The sequence below is a fragment of the Phasianus colchicus genome, chromosome 4 (genome assembly GCF_987193195.1).
Source record: "Phasianus colchicus chromosome 4, bPhaCol1.hap1.1, whole genome shotgun sequence".
Classification (NCBI taxonomy): Eukaryota; Metazoa; Chordata; class Aves; order Galliformes; family Phasianidae; genus Phasianus; species Phasianus colchicus.
In genome coordinates, this window is record NC_143439.1 from 72408040 (window position 1) to 72423080 (window position 15041).

Sequence of the window (15041 nt, forward strand, 5' to 3'; positions counted from 1 at the left end):
ACTGAGGTGGCTCCCCCGTACCTGAATCTTGTACACCACATCTGTCCAGTCTTGCTGGCTCAGTGGGGCTTTGCTCCCCCCACACCAGCCCCTCTGAGGTTGCTCCCTGCAGAGGCAGCCCGGAGCTGCAGTCCCTGTGGGGCTGTTGGGAGCTCGCAATGCTTGGGATTCCTGCCGCATAACATCTGTGTTGCATCTGGCGCAGGGCATTCTGTGCTTCACTGTGTTGGGGTTGAGCCAGGGTGGCCCCATCTGCTCCCACTGCTGCGGGCCTCCCGCAGCCCAAAGAGCTGCTCTGGGGCATCTCTGGGCTTCTGCAGCCCCTTCTTCTGCCCTGCAGAGGGGCAGCTGCTCTACCCCGTGCAAAGCGGCCCCCCTGGGCCATGCTCCCTTGCTCTTCCTCCCACCCTGGAGAGGAGTCAGCAGGCTATAGAACTGACATCTTTATCAAGAAAATAAAATTACAACTAAGACATGGATGTGGGAACTGCTGCCGGGCAGCCAATGGCAGCACTGCTGTGCAGGGCAGCCACACTGTCTGGAGATGGGGCTGCTGGGGCGCGAGGGCGGCTGGCCCTGAGCAGGGATGGGGGCCCCCGGGTGGGGTCCTGCTGCTGGAGGAGGGCAGAGCCCCAGGGAAGGTGGAGCAAGGTGAGAGGAACTGGGGCTGGGGAGCAGGAGAGGCACAGCTGGGGGTGGTGGGGCCTCCCCGGATCGTACCCTTGTGCTGCAGCCTGAGCCGGGGTGCAGCGTCTGGCCAGTGGTCGAGGGCTGGAGGTGCGGTGCTCAGGGCCCCCAGCCCCAGCAGTGAGTCCTGGGCAGTCCCTCGCGCAGTGCAGGCTGTGATGGGGCTGTGTGAGCCCCCGCCAGCCCCACAGCAGCTTCCTCCTGCACGCAGGGTGAAAGAGGGAGATGGTGTCTCCCTGGGCCAGGGCCCTATGAGATCTGGTTGTTCAGCTGCCCTGGGTACTGCTCGAACCGCTTGCTGGCCTCCTCGCTGAGCGCATCACCTGTGCAATAGGATGAGAGCTGTGGCGCTGGCGCTGCCTTGCTGCCACCTCTGCTTGTCCCGAGCACCCCCAGCTCCTTCCTCTGCACCTGCCCACACCCCACAGCCTGCTTAACCCACATCCTGCCCACAGTCCTAATTATTCCCAGCCCTGGTGTGCCTCAGCCTGTGCCACAGCCCCAGTTGTTACCGATGTGACAGCTGTGCACCCAGATGCGGTGCCCGTCGTATTTGCAGTTGCATTTCATGGCGTTATTGGTGAAGTCGCTCTCTGCCACCTCAAAGTTAGGGTTGATCACGACCTGTGGGGCAAGCGTGAGTGGGTCGCACAGCCCTGCACATCTCCAGGCACTGGGGCAGGCATGCTCTCCCCGTGCTGCAGCTCCTGGGGCTGTGCATCCTGTGAGGACCACGGGGTAGAGGCGAGCTCCAGAGCCTGCCCAGCCCCACGGCACAGCCCACTCTGTACACTCTCAGCACATCCCATGCATTGCCACTTAAGGGTGAGGGGCTGGGGCGCAGCTGCAGCACCTGCAGGATGTAGTTGCCTGGCTTGACGTCAGTGATGTCAATCCACTGGCAGTCAATGTCATGCCGGTACAGGTCCCAGCAGCCCACCGTGATGCCCTGTTCCCCAAAGTTGGCACACTCGTACCGCTTGGCCACATCTGCAGGCAGGAAAAGAAGATGGCTTGTCCCTACTACAGCCCCTGCATGGGGGGATGCAGCGGGGACCCAGAGCTTCAAGGTGCCCCGCAGCCTCACAGTCCCACCTTCCTCGCACTCGGTATCCTCAAGGCAGAAGCTGGCTTTGTGACCCTCAGCCACCTTGGTGCCGTTGGGAGTCAGGATGTCGTAGTGAGTGAAGATGTCCATGCTGTGATAGTGCCTGTGAGAGAGTCCACAGTGCCCACTGCCCCAGAGCCAGCCCCTCAGGGAGGGCAGAAGGGCGGAGGGGGTGCTGGAGGAAACCCCCCGAGGCACGTGCCCACCCCCACTGCTCAAGAAGGTCTGCATAGCCCCTGCTCTGGACACAGCGCAGCAAGGCCGAGGCACATCTCAGCCTCACCCAGGGATGGGATACAGCTGTCACCAGTCAGATGGCCCAGGCAAGGGAGGTTTCCCCAGGGCGCAGCCTGCAGCCCAGCCTCAGCACCGCTCCTCCAGGGACAGCCCTGAGCCAAACTGGGGAGAACAGCATCAGGGCCCTCACCCAGCCTCTGAGCCTTGCACAGTGCCACTGTGAGCTGGCATCACCCTCACCCTGTGGCATTGCTCTCATCCTGTAGCATCACCCTCAGCCGATGTTGCCCTCACCAAGCCCAGTCCAGCACCATCAGACCCAGCCCAGGCCATTCCCAACCCTCCTGCCTTTCCCTGCCCATGCCACGCACGCACCGGTGACACTCGTGCCAGACCCAGGAGTGCCGCCCAGCCTTGGGGCGAAAGTCAGCGCGGCCGTTGTTGTGGATCTGGGAGGAGAAGCGGAGCAGACGGCGGTGCCCGTAGGGCCAGTTGGCATGGCGGGCTGAGCTGGACAGGCAGTTCTCCTCGGCGGCGCAGTACAGCATGTGCAGCGGGCGGTCCTCGATGTACGCCGTCTCCTGCACCAGCGGGGCGTGCAGCAGCAGGTCGGAGGCGGCTGGGGACAGATGGCAGCTCAGGGCTGGATGGCCGCCCCAGGCAGCGCAGTGCAGGGCTGAGCCAGCTGGGAGAATGCACGGCCATCCCATCACTGGGGCACAAATCAACCCTATGGCCCCACCACCCGCAGCTTCCAGGCTCTCAATCATCATCCCCTGGACCCACAGCACCAGTGCCTGCAGACACCACGGCCTGCAGCCCCATGGCTGGTTGCCCCCATGGCCTGCAGCCCCGCTGCCTGCAGCCCCCACGGTCGCTCACTTTCAGAGCAGATGACGCCCGCGGCGAAGCGTGTTCCCGTGTTCCTGCAGTTCAGGCTGCTGCCGTGGTGCTGGCAGTGGTTCAGGGACAGCTCGTGGCCAGCGCACTTCACCCCACTCAGCACCATCTCCGTCACGTTGCTGGCATCCCAGTACCACGTTTCCTGGGGTGGGTGAGAAGGCCGGGCAGGACGCCACGCATGCTGTAGTACCCCCGGCCTGTGCACCCACACACCCACAGAGACCCCATCCCACGGCACGGATCAGCCACATCCCATCACCCCGCACAGCCCCGTGGCTGTCAGGGCAGCAGCAGCAGGGATGGCCACCGCACCGCAGCACCGCACCTACCGTCACCGCGTGCAGGGAGTAGCCCAGGCCCAGCTGGCGACAGACCACCATCGCCTCCTTGGTGGTCCAGCCGTCGCTGCACACAGTGCCCCACTTACTGCCACGCTTCACCTCCACACGGCCCTCGAACTCCGTCCTCCCCCCGGCCAGGCGGATCTGCAGGAAGCCCTGGGGCCGTCATCACCCCGCACCGCCCCACACCACCGCCCCCCCCCGCATCCCTGTCCCTGCAGAGCAGTGGTGCTGCTGTCTCGCCTCCCTGGCCGTGCTGGCTCTGGCACCTACTTGCAAGCCGTGGTTAGCGAATCCCAGCCCCAGCTGGCGACAGGCGACCATCGCCTCCAGCGTACCCCAGCCTTCGCCGCACACCAGGCCCCAGCGCGGCTCGTCCCCTTCTGCAGCCCCCACCGCCACCTCCACGCGCCCCTCGAAGCGGCTCCGGCCCCCGCTCAGCCGAATCTGCGGAGAGACGCAGCGGCTGCAGCGCCGTCACCACGAGCAGCGCCCCAGTGCAGAAGCATTGCCCAAAGCAGGCAGAAAGATCCATTTCGAAATGGCATTCCCATTTCTGAAATGACAGGTGTAGAGTATTAGAACGGTTAAGGAGCCCAAAGTGGATGAGATGAGAGGGCGCAGCACGCTGAAAGGCGCTGATCCGTTTGCTCATTTCATCAGCAGTCCCCAAAAAAATTTCTCACAGCAATTTATTTTGGGGGTGCTTCAGGTGCAGATGTGGCAGCAGCAGGTAGAGCTGCACAATGTGAGGGGTGCTGCTGAGCCCCAGAGCCCCCTCCCATCGTCCCTCCTCACAGGGCAGCATGGGACCCCTGAGATCCCCAACCCCCCAGGGCAGCCCTCGTCCCAGACCAGGGGGAAACAAGGGAGCCAAAAGGGTACAGCAGGGGACATCCTACTTTGGGTCCCATGAGTGCCCATGCTCTCTAAGTGCCACGGACACCACTTCCATCCCTCAGTCCCCCTGCAGACTTGCAGTCCCCCCATGTCATGTACCAGGTTCTCGTAGCCCATGTAGGGGATGTTGCAGCGCACAGCCGCGTCCTCCGTGTGCTTGCAGTCCTCCTGTGTGATGTTCTTGAAGGGGCAGCTCCAGAGGGACTTCTCAGTGCCCAGGCACTGCACCTCATTGAGGTGGATGGGCCCTGTCCCTGCAGAGGAACAGCAAGGCTCAGTGCCAGCAGCGCAGGGATGCTGTAGCCGTTGCATCGCCACAACCCAGCCCTGCCCTCCCCAGCTGCCAGCAGGGGCAGACCCAGGCCCAGCAACCCCAACTCTGGAGATGCTCAGGGCAAAACCTACACCCTGCATCGAGGTGCCCACAGGGCACATCCAGCACAGCGGGCTGAAGGTAGTGCCTGACCCCTCTGCCACAGCACACTCACCTTGGCCCATGCGTGCCCCGGTGAGGGCCTCCTTGGCGCTGCCGAAGCCCAGCTCGCGGCACACCACGCTGGCAGACAGCAGATTCCAGCGGTCATCGCAGATTGTGCCCCACTCGTTGTTCTTCAGCACCTCGACACGGCCCTCCCCAGCCTTGGCGCCGCCTTTCAGCCGGATCCGTGGCTGTGGGGCAGAAGGGTCAGGGCACAGCATGGCACGGCACGGTGCAGCACGGCATGGCACAGCACGGTGCAGTACAGCATGGCACAGCATGATGCAGCACAGCATGGTACAGCATGGCACAACACGGTGCTGTACAGCATGGCTCAGCATGGTGCAGCACAGCATGGCTCAGCATGGCTCAGCACGGTGCAGCACAGCATGGTACAGCACGGCTCAGCACGGCTCAGCACGGCTCAGCACGGTGCAGCACAGCATGGCTCTGCATGGTTAGCACAGCACAGAGGTGGCTGCCATGACTCCATGATGTTTAGGGACAGGACACCACCCCCACCTCCTGCACTACAGGTTCCCTGCACCCTCACGCTCAGCCAACTGAAGGGACAGAGGGATAAAGCCCTGTGCAGGGCAGCAGCTGTAGGCCACCACAGGAACCATCCGAGGCTCACCTGGCTCTGCTGCTGCTGGCGCTGCTTTTTCTTCTGGGCGCTGCCGGTGGCAAAGAGGGGCCCGGGCAGGCAGCTGACAACAGCAGGCATGCCAGTGCTGCAGGCTGCTGAGGAGTTGCCCCGGTAGAACTGGAACGTGCACATGGAGATGTGCACCTCCGTCCCTGTACAGGACACCGAGTGCAGGCGGTAGTTGAACTGCTGCCGCTCTGCAAACAGCCTGCAAGGTGAGAGCAGAGCCTGAGGCACAGCCAGCAGAGCAGAGGTGTCACCTGCCTGCAGCTGTACTGCCCCTGGGTGCCCACCCCTGCCTGCTCCATGCCCGCGTCCCAGCAGCGCAGGGACACACACAGCCTCAGCAGTGCTGAGCTGGGATCCTGGCACTCAGGCTCTCCGCTGGAGCCATTTACCTCTTCCTGGACCCTAAGTCCTCCCTGCGCTTTTGTTTAGGCTGAGATTTGGAGGCCAGCCTGGAAAACAGAAAACAACCGTGAAGGTGGCCCAGATCAAGCGGGCCACCAGGGAGCCTCATGCATTCCCCTTCACGTCATGTGTGGATACAAAGCATCATCTGCTGCCAGCAATGTGACACAACTGTCCTCCACAGCAGCGATGCAGTTTCCTTCACACATCTCCCCAGGAAACTGTGACACATGCAGCAACATCCTGTGCTGCTTTGGCAACAGCAGAAGATCAAACAACAGCGCAACAATTTGATCTGTTGGGTGCAAGTGAGATGTGCCCCTGTCCTCATCTGGACTGCAGGCAATGTCACTGTGTGCTCCAAGGGGAGCAGCACACCCAGCAAGCTCGGCAGGAAAGAAGTGTGATGGTGGCACAGACCCTGCACAGACGTTTGGTTTTGTCCTGCTTGGTGGGAAGGAGATGCTGAGCAGAGCTACAGCTCCAGGGAGCAGGAGAGCAGAGCCCCAGAATGGGGCAGGGGATGGAGAGCACCCAGAGACCAGGGACCAGGCACAGCCAGCCCCATGGCAGATCTGTGTCAGCCTGCATGGCCCCAGGGCACTGCAGAGGCAGCCAAGAACCTGAGTCACAGAAACGGCTGAGAACATCAGCTCCCATCAGCACTCATGGGACCACAGCTGGATCCTGTGCCCCCATACAGGATATCTGCAGAGGGCACAGGGACAGACGGGGCTGGGAGAACTGTGTGTAGTACTGCTGTGAAGAGGAATAACCAGAGGACAGTTTGGTGCTAGGGCAGTGCTGACCTGCACTGACACGGGGCTGCCAGGGAGCTCTGCACAGCTGACAGAGGTGCACAAGAGGAAGCGGGCATAATTTGCAAGAAAAGGGTCACATTAGATGCAAGGTGAACATTTTCCCAGTGAGGGTCATTCAGGACTGCAGCAGAGGACTGTGAGATCTCTGTCCTCAGAGGTTTTCAGAAGACAAATGTATAAAGACCTGAGTGTTTTGGGAGAGGATGGACCAGAACTCTGAGGTCCCTTCCAGCTGGGATTACTCTGTGACCCCGCAGCCTGAGATCAGCCCAAAGCTGCTCCTGTACCAGGCAGAGTGCAGCACTGCACTCCACCCACATGGGAAATGCCCACACAACGGGCACCAGCCAACCAAAGGAAAAACAGCAAATTGCAGCAAAGGACATTGATGAGAGCTTGAGGAGACGCTGCAGTCTGACCCCCCTGGATTTCCATCAACAGTGCAGGCAGAGCTGCAAGGAGCAGCACGGGTGACACAGAGCTGGGCAGCACTACAGCAAAGGGCTCAGGAGGGGGGCAGAGTGCCTTTGGCACCACGGGAAGTGGTGAGACCAGGGTGAAGCCGTTTGCTGGAGGCAGAGCAGCTGCTCCACGTGCTGCTGGGGTTAAGCAGGAGGTGCCACACAGAGCCCAGGGAGGGTGGGCTGTGGCTGCAGCCTGGATCTCTGCATCCACCACCAAATCTGGCAGCAGCGGTGCAGGGCCAGAGGGAAAGAGCAGCTAGACCTTCCCTGGGTTCATGCGGAACGGCAGCAAAATGATGGTGAAAGAGATCCCAGGCGGATGCAGATTGTGGGACAAGAGCTGCCACACTGTGCCAGCATTACCAGCATCGCTGAGCAAGCTCCTATCATCCATGCGAGCTCAGCTCGTGGCAAATAGGAGGTACATGGCCTTTCCAGCTTCCCCACTGCAGCTTTCTGCAGAGATAGCTCCTTCCCAAGGCCTCCCTGTCCCCATATGGCGCAGCACAGGCTACTCCAACCCTCTCTATGCCTTTCACTCGGACCCTGCATCTCCAGCACTTGCCCAGTGCATTGGATGAGGCTGCTCTGCCTGGGGAATGACCGGCCTGGGAAAAGAGCGTCTCTTCAGGGGGACAAGGGACACATGTGCCAGACAACTCCCACCAGGATGGAGTCATCCACCTCAGCACAGCCCAGGCCCTCAATCCGTTCCAAGCAGATCCACATTTGTAGGATCCACTCAGACAGCAGAGAACGGTGGGGCAGGACAGCCCAGCTCTGCCCAGGGCACAGCAAGGCTCAATCCCAGCCCCTTACCTCCTGCCTGGCCTCGTGTTCCGGCCCCTCATCCTGGCTGCACGCTTCAGCTGCCTGCAGGGCAACACCGTGGCTGCACCGTCAGTAGTGCACACAGCACTGACCCACACTGTGGGCAGCACAGCCACAGCCGCACACTGCACAGCACACCCACAGCTGTGCCCAGGGCAGCACACTCATGGCCAAACCCCAGGACAATGGGCAGTGGTGCTGCGGCAGCGACCCTGCCCAGATCAGCACAAACCACCCCTCAGCACAGGGTTCCCCACACTTCCCACCAGAGGGAAACATGGGAATGCATGACTGCCAGAGACCAAAACCAGCCATCTTGGGCAGTGATATATAGGGAAGACCAACAGCCGTAATTCCCAGCTGTGCCGTGGCCCCCAGCTGGGTTAGCAGTGCCCACGTGGCCTGTGGGACTTGGGCAGGCTGGGGGGATGCTGAACAGCACAGTCCACTGTGCCCCATCCCCGGTCCCACAGGCTCCCAGCCTGCCCCACTTACTTGTAGAAGTTCCTGTTCACCTTCTTCTCAGTGGGGAAACCCATCATGCCGCAGATGACGCGGCTGTTCTTGCTGTCCCAGCCCTCATCACAGATCTGTGCCCAGCCATCCTTGTAGCGCACCTCCACGATGCCCTCTGTCACTGGCAGCCGCCGCTGGGCCCCTGACACCACTGCACGCAGACGGACCTCCTCCACGTGGCTCTGCTCCGTCTGCAAGGCATGTCAGCCCAGCACCTGGCACCCAGCACCCAGCACCTGGCACCCAGCACTCTGCCAGCCCCTCCCCAGGGTGTCGCACAGAAGAGGTCCTCCATCCCTGGCGAGGAGCAGGGTCAGGCAGGTCCCACAGCCCTGCAGGAAACCTCCAATGGCACTGAGAAGCCGAGTGCCCAACTCCATCCCATGCAACCCTGGTCCCAGGGTGCATCTCTGGGAGCACAGCAGGACATAGCTGCCATCCCTCCACTGTAGGGAAGGCTGTCTGCAGCCCCCTCACCTCGATGACATTGGAGTCTTTGAAGCCTGGGATGCGCTCATCCTTGCAGATGACACCCGCATCCTCCTCGTGGCTGCAGTCGCTGTTCCCCCAGCCGCGGTGTTTGCAGTCCCTGACGCTCTTCTCATTCCCCGCACAGTTCACATTGTCCAACCAGATCCGCCCTGCCATACACCGGGGATGGGGTGAGGGGGGACAGAGCCCATGCAGCAGCCCCCAGAGCAGAGGAGGTGCCGCCACACATGGCAGTGTGGGGACATGGACTGGGGCAGCAAAACTGGGGCTAGGCACACAAAAAAAGAAGGCCTGAAGGTGGAGGCAGCAGGAGGGAGTTTCCAGCAGACATAGAACCCACGAGCAGCAGGGGGACTGTATGGCACCTGGTAGCTCACCTGCGCTCAGCATGCTGCACCACTAAACACACCCTCACAAGCACAGCCCTGCAGCCACCCGCAGCACCCAGAGAGATGCACAGCCCCACAGTGCAGTGCACACACAGCCTCCCTGAGCATGGGATGGACACACACATACAAATGCACACGTAGAAGTTCCTGTTCTGCTCTGCACATACACATGCACGCAGGCACACACACATGCACATTCATGCTGCCAGGCACTGTGCAGACAGAGCCCTGCGCAGCTCCAGTGCTGCATGTGCAGAGCCACAGCCTGGTGACCCCCCATCTTACCAACTCCTTTGCCATACTTGGCGCTGTGGGCCCAGCCGGTGGCCCCCACGAAGCCGAGCTGCCGACACAGCACCTGCGCGTTGGCCAGCGTGAAGTCATCGTCGCAGATGGTGCCCCACTCCTCATTGTAGAACACCTCAATCCGGCCCTCGTTGTGCTTGCGGGGATACCCAGCCAGACGGAACTTCAGCGGCGGCACGGAGCTGCTCGTGGGGCTGGGGGAGGTGGGCTGCGCGCTGCTGCCCCACATCCACAACCCGCCCAGCAGCATCAGCAGCTCCTGCCATGCCCTCGCGCCGCAGCGTCCCATGGCCCTGCGGGGAAATGGCATCAGGGTGTGCGGGAGAGCCGCGCCGCGCCGAAACACCGCTCAGCACGCAGCTCTGCTCGTTGCCAGCACACCTGCACAGCCCCAGCCCGTGCCGGCCCTGCCGTCGCCCGCCCGCTGCCCCAGAGCTGCTGCTGAGCAGCGCTGCCTGGTGACCCCGCGCCTCTCATCCCCTGAACGCGGCCGCTGCTACCGAAACCGCACTGCGCTGTCGGACCCCATCACCCGCACCGAGGGCAGCGATGGCAGCAGCGCCCAACAGCCCGCTCACCCAGGAGGAGTGGAGAGAGGACAGGAGAGGCAGCGGGAAAAGGAGGAGGAGCTGGAACAGGAGCCGGGCAGCCCAGGGGACTCGGGGCACCGCAAGCCCTGCAGCCCGGACGGAGCTGCCGGCGGCGAAGGGCTGCCAAGCCGCGCTCCCACCCGCCGTCACAGCGCAGCAACCGGAGCGCGCTACACTTCACCTGGGAGGCGTTTTCTTCAGCCTTTCAGTAACGGCCGGGCTCCCCAGATACCCGCAGGAGATGCGGCATTCCTGCATCGGCCCCGGCGTCAAACAGCGCTGCCAGCATCTCTCTGTACGCCACCGGAGCGCGCCCCGTCCGCCCGCCCGGCTCCGGGATCGACTCGGCCCCGCGCAGCGCCGCACGGGCGGCCCAGCCCCGCTCCGGCTCCGGGCGCGTTCGGCGCTCCGCAGCTCAGCCGTCGCGGCAGGCCGACGCCAACCCCTGCGGGGCGCTCGCAGCAGCTCCGGCCCCGCCGTCCTCTGTCACGGCCCGGGCCGTGGGGGACGCGTTGCGCTGACGGGGACGGCGCCGGGGGGGGGGGGGGGGGCAGAACCCCGTGAGCCCCGGGATTGGCGGTGCTGCCCGCTCTGCTACTGCGAGAACAAAGCGCGGCCCAGCGGGAAGCGACTTTGCGGGCAGGGAGCGGGGAAATGCTTTGCTGAACCTTTTAATCAGCCTTAAGGCAGAAGGGGAGCGCCGAAGGCCGGCCCGGCCCGCTCGGGGAAGGCGCCGGGGTTTGCCGGGGGCGGGCGGGGAGGCAACGCGTTTCACAGCGCACGGCGGTAATAAAGCGTTTCTTATTTTGCCCACGGGTCAGAGAGGACACCCCGACCCTCCCAAGTAAAGCAATGTAAATCTGCAGAACTGCACCACGTGCATGCACGTGCCAACCAAAAAGCGCCCATTTCAGCACGCCCGGTCGGGGCGGCACACGCTGAATGCATGGAGACCAAAACCTCACCTGCGTATGCAATGAACGAGAGGCAAGCTCTGCTGGTGCTGACTGCAGGCTGCTTTGCAATGGGGCCAACGCAACACCGAAGGGCAGCAGTATCATTAATGCTAATCTCTACAATTCTTCAGAAATGGCCCATGTCACAAAGCTGCTGCGACCTTTTATGAGATCACAGGTCTGGTTAATTGGAGTAACTGTGTTGATATAACAGGCAGAGACTGGAAGGCATTTGATTCATCCGGCATGACCTTTTAATGAATAATTAGCACTCAACAAAATCAGTGCACCTTTCACTAAGTGGATTAAAACCAGTCACCTGCTGGAACTAAAATGCGGCTACAGCTGGGAAGCCACCCACCAGTGGGGGACTGGAGGGGATCACATGCTTTTCCAAAGCAAAACTTTGTCTGGAAAAGGAAAGATGTTCTCTCTCAGTTCTGCAAAGATGGAAATGGGGAAAGTGCACAGAGCTGCAATGGACCAGACCTGTGTGGGCTGAAACAGCCACATCACTGTCCTCGGCCAGAAGGAACACTTAACAGCCTTCAGTCAGGAACAAGGCATGCAGGCAGAGACCAGAACACAACACCAGGGAAAACACTCAGTGTTTGTGTGGCCACAGAAACCACCCCATGCCCACAGTCACCATGAGCACAGGGCTTGGTACACTGCTATGGACAGGAAAGATCCACCAGCACACGCAGGGCTGCCAGCCCATGGCCAACACCCCCAGCCCACACCCTGACACCACCAGTTAAGGAGGGAGCCGTGCAGCAGTGCCAGCCCACAGCAAACACCCCCAGCCACACCCTGACACCCAGCTGGTGCTGCCCTGGGACACAACCCAGGTGTTGCCCTGCTCTGCACCCCCTGCTCATCAGCCCTTGCATTCAGCAGCTCTGTGTATTTCTTTTCTTCACAGTCCTTCAGTTGCTCCTGAATCTGCACAAAACCCTCCATCTCTCCGCATGAACCCCACTCAGCTCTGCCACACATCCCACTGCCCGAGGAATGCCCTGGTGAGGTCTGTGCAGGACTGCAGCACATCTCACGCCGTATCCAGACTGTGGCTGCAGACAAATCCCCTTTCTGAGGGGTTGTGCAGAGCACTCCTGCCATCCCCCATTACACTGATGGGACTCGGACACATCCCATTGGGCAGAGCAGGCTGTCCTCAGCAGACACATCCATGGAGCTGGAGAGCAGCCCTGCTCCTTGCACCTGCCCAGGAAACCTCAGGAATGTCCCAGCCAGGTGTGTGCTGGGCCTCTGTCACCTCCTGGTGGACATGGGGCTGGGGTTGGCAGTGGGCACCTGAGAGCACCACAGAGCTCAGACTTGGGGCACTCTGCACCCCTGCCCCACTGCAGCTTCCCCGTGGTGCAGCACTGCTCGGTCTGCTCCCAACCAGCCCCACCACTCTGCTCTTCCCAGTGGACAGCGAGGGCTCCCATTCCCCAACACCTCTGTAGGAACTGCATCCTACAGCTAGCCAGCCTGCTGCCCTCATTGCTCCACTCCCCTGGCACAGGGGCTGCTTCCTCTGGGGCCTTGACTGTGCCATGGGGGAGAACTAAGGGATAGTGACAATGGGGGCAGGGGCTGAGCATGGGGAATGCTGGCTCCAAGGATTGCCATCCAGCATCCACTAGTGAAACAGGCTCAAGAAGGGGCAGCTGGAGCAGATCTCCCAGCAGCTCAATGTATTGGCTGCGTGTGCACACCAGCAGCCAGGCACACATCACTTTTGCAGCACATGGGACTCAGCAGTGCTGCGTAGCATGCATGGGCAGACAGAGCAAAGCAGGCCCTGATGCCTGGAAGGGCTCAGAGACGACCGACCAGGGACACCCATCTGCAGAAGGAGAAAGTAGCTCCCTCTGTTTATCTTTCCTTGGGGGGTCAAGAGGTGACATGATCACACTTCCAGGGCCACGGTGGAGCATCTCTGGGAGCCAGGGGTCATGTCCCCAGCAGAAGGTCTGGTGGGTCTCATGGTTCCAGGCACCAGGTTCTGCTCCCTCCCCATCTCCTGGGGCCTCAGAGCCTGGCTTCCTGCGCCAGCCCTTTCGCAATCCGGGCTGCCTGGAAGGCCTCCATCATCCTCCCACACTTCAGCAGTCCAGGGGAGCTGGAGCAGAGGTCCATGACAGCTCCTGCTCAGCCGCCTGCAGGGACCCCACGGAACAGAAGGATGAGGGGACACAGAGCCACAGCTAGGGCAGGGAGGAACCAGCTGAACTGCTCCTAGGAGTGCTGGGGAGCAGCCCAGCACCACCGTGGCAGCCCTGCACACTACTGGAACTCCTCACACCACTTCCCCGCGCGGTGAGCTGAGGGCTCCCTGCCCTTTGCTGCTCAGGAGGCAGAGTGCCAAATCCTTGCCCTAGCACTGTGTACCTCCATCCCAAGCAGTGACGAGGACAGTCTCAGCTGCGGATAGAGCATTCTGGTGCACTTGGGGCTGCACCTCCCTTCCCCTCCAACTCTGAGCCCTCTGGACTGCCCAATGTCCCCCACTCTGCTGTCACCCTCTAAGTCAGGGCATAACAGATCCTTGCAGTTCCCAATACCACTCTGTTTCCCTGGGACACAGCAGGGCCTCCAGCTTTGCCTGCCCTACTCTGGGCTCCTCTGGGTTCCTCAGGGGCAGGCAGGAGGGGGAAACCTCAGAGGAATGTGCAGTTGCTGGGGAGCAAGCAGTGAGTTGGGAGGCAGCTGGATCAGAGCTGCTGGGAGACAGAAGTCCGGCTCCGCACAGGAGGATGGCTGGGAGGATGCAGTATCACCACCACCACCTGACCCAGGCCCCCTAGCCCTCACATCTCACATCATTCCATCCATTCTCTCTTTCAAGAGCCACAGCAAATTCCACCTTCGTGAAAACCCTGTCTTCCCTTTCTAAGATGCAGATCAGCAAACGAGCATCCTGAAGTCAGGGGCGCTCTCAGAGATACATGCAGCACCCTCTCACCCGCTGGATCCTCTGGGCATCCCTTCCCAGCAAGCACATGCAAAGCGCACGCAGTCTGCGTGACATAAATCCTCTCGCCCTGCCAGACACGGACGCACAACTAAAACATTACACAGTTCCCCCATCCACTGCTGCCGGCAGAGCACACAAAGCGAGCTTTCTGCAGCGGACACGAGGCGCTCTCCTTACAACCACAGACGGGGAAAGTCCATCTCACCGCCCCGCGCAGACGTGCGCTGACATCCGGAGCTCTGAGGCAGTACGGACACGTCGTGCCCCGCACGCAACCCCCGCGGCCCCATTCATTCCCCGCCGGCAGCCGAACCGCACCTCGAATCTCACTCCGCGCTCCCGGTCGTGCCCCCCCCGCACAGCGCTCCGTGCGAGCCGCGAACCCCCACCGCGCGGCCCATAGAGCGCACCCACGCGGGACGGCCCCGCTCCGCGCCGGCGGTATCGGCGGTATCGGCGGTATCGGCGGTATCGGCGGTATCGGCTCCCGCACCCGCCCCGCGCCGCAGCTCCAGCATTGCCCTGCGCTCCGGCACGGCCCGGCGCGCCCACTCCCCCCTCCCCTCCCGGACAGGTCCCGCTCCGGTCCCCCCGGCACCCCCGGGAGCGAGTACCTCTCTCGTTCCCTCGGGTACTCGGCAGCGAGAGACAGATTCCGTCCACCCGTCCGAGCGCTGCGGAGCCGGGTTGTGCCGGGCCGTGCTGAGCCGCTCCCTCCTCCCCGGCCCGCCCCGCGCACTGCCCGTGTCCGGGGCCGCCCCCACCCCGGCCCGCACCGAGCAGCCCCGGCTCCCAACCCGCAGTCCTCGTGGCGAGGACGTCCCACGGGAGGGGTACGGCCGCTCCGGAACCCCGCACCCCCGAGCTGCTCCTCTCCTCCAGCGGCTCCGCTACACGGCTGCCGCTGCCCCCGGGACGGAGCTCTGGCATGGGGCCAACATTGCGGCCCTCCCCTGCAGGGTCCCCGTCTCTC

The 15041-nt window shown here is 62.3% G+C and overlaps 1 protein-coding gene across 9 annotated transcripts; it reads right to left on the reverse strand.

Annotated features, from left to right (window-relative positions):
- Positions 1-428: 428 nt before the first annotated feature.
- On the reverse strand, positions 429-14839 carry LOXL3 (lysyl oxidase like 3). 9 transcript variants are annotated; one of them, XM_090140024.1, is made up of 17 exons: positions 14683-14839; positions 9513-9826; positions 8824-8987; positions 8326-8537; positions 7819-7872; positions 5702-5761; positions 5292-5511; positions 4665-4845; positions 4276-4430; positions 3550-3723; positions 3265-3420; positions 2915-3077; positions 2408-2651; positions 1783-1898; positions 1541-1677; positions 1200-1311; positions 429-1010 (listed from the first exon to the last, which is right to left on the reverse strand). In XM_090140024.1, exons 2-17 carry the CDS (start codon positions 9820-9822, stop codon positions 937-939), a joined length of 2532 nt encoding a protein of 843 aa, XP_089996150.1. In that variant the 5' UTR covers positions 9823-9826; positions 14683-14839; the 3' UTR covers positions 429-936. The 9 variants fall into 9 exon arrangements, with proteins under 9 accessions (XP_089996150.1, XP_089996148.1, XP_089996149.1 ...); XM_090140022.1 differs by lacking the exons at positions 7819-7872; positions 14683-14839; XM_090140023.1 differs by lacking the exons at positions 5702-5761; positions 14683-14839.
- Positions 14840-15041: the final 202 nt, after the last annotated feature.

Coding starts and splice junctions, on each gene's coding strand:
- LOXL3 (XM_090140024.1), bottom strand. CDS start 9,822: ATGGGACGCTGCGGCGCGAGGGCATGGCAGGAGCTGCTGATGCTGCTG. Junction 3,421..3,549: donor TCGCTAACCACGGCTTGCAA/GTAGGTGCCAGA, acceptor GGCTTCCTGCAG/ATCCGCCTGGCCGGGGGGAG. Junction 1,678..1,782: donor GGATACCGAGTGCGAGGAAG/GTGGGACTGTGA, acceptor TCCTGCCTGCAG/ATGTGGCCAAGCGGTACGAG.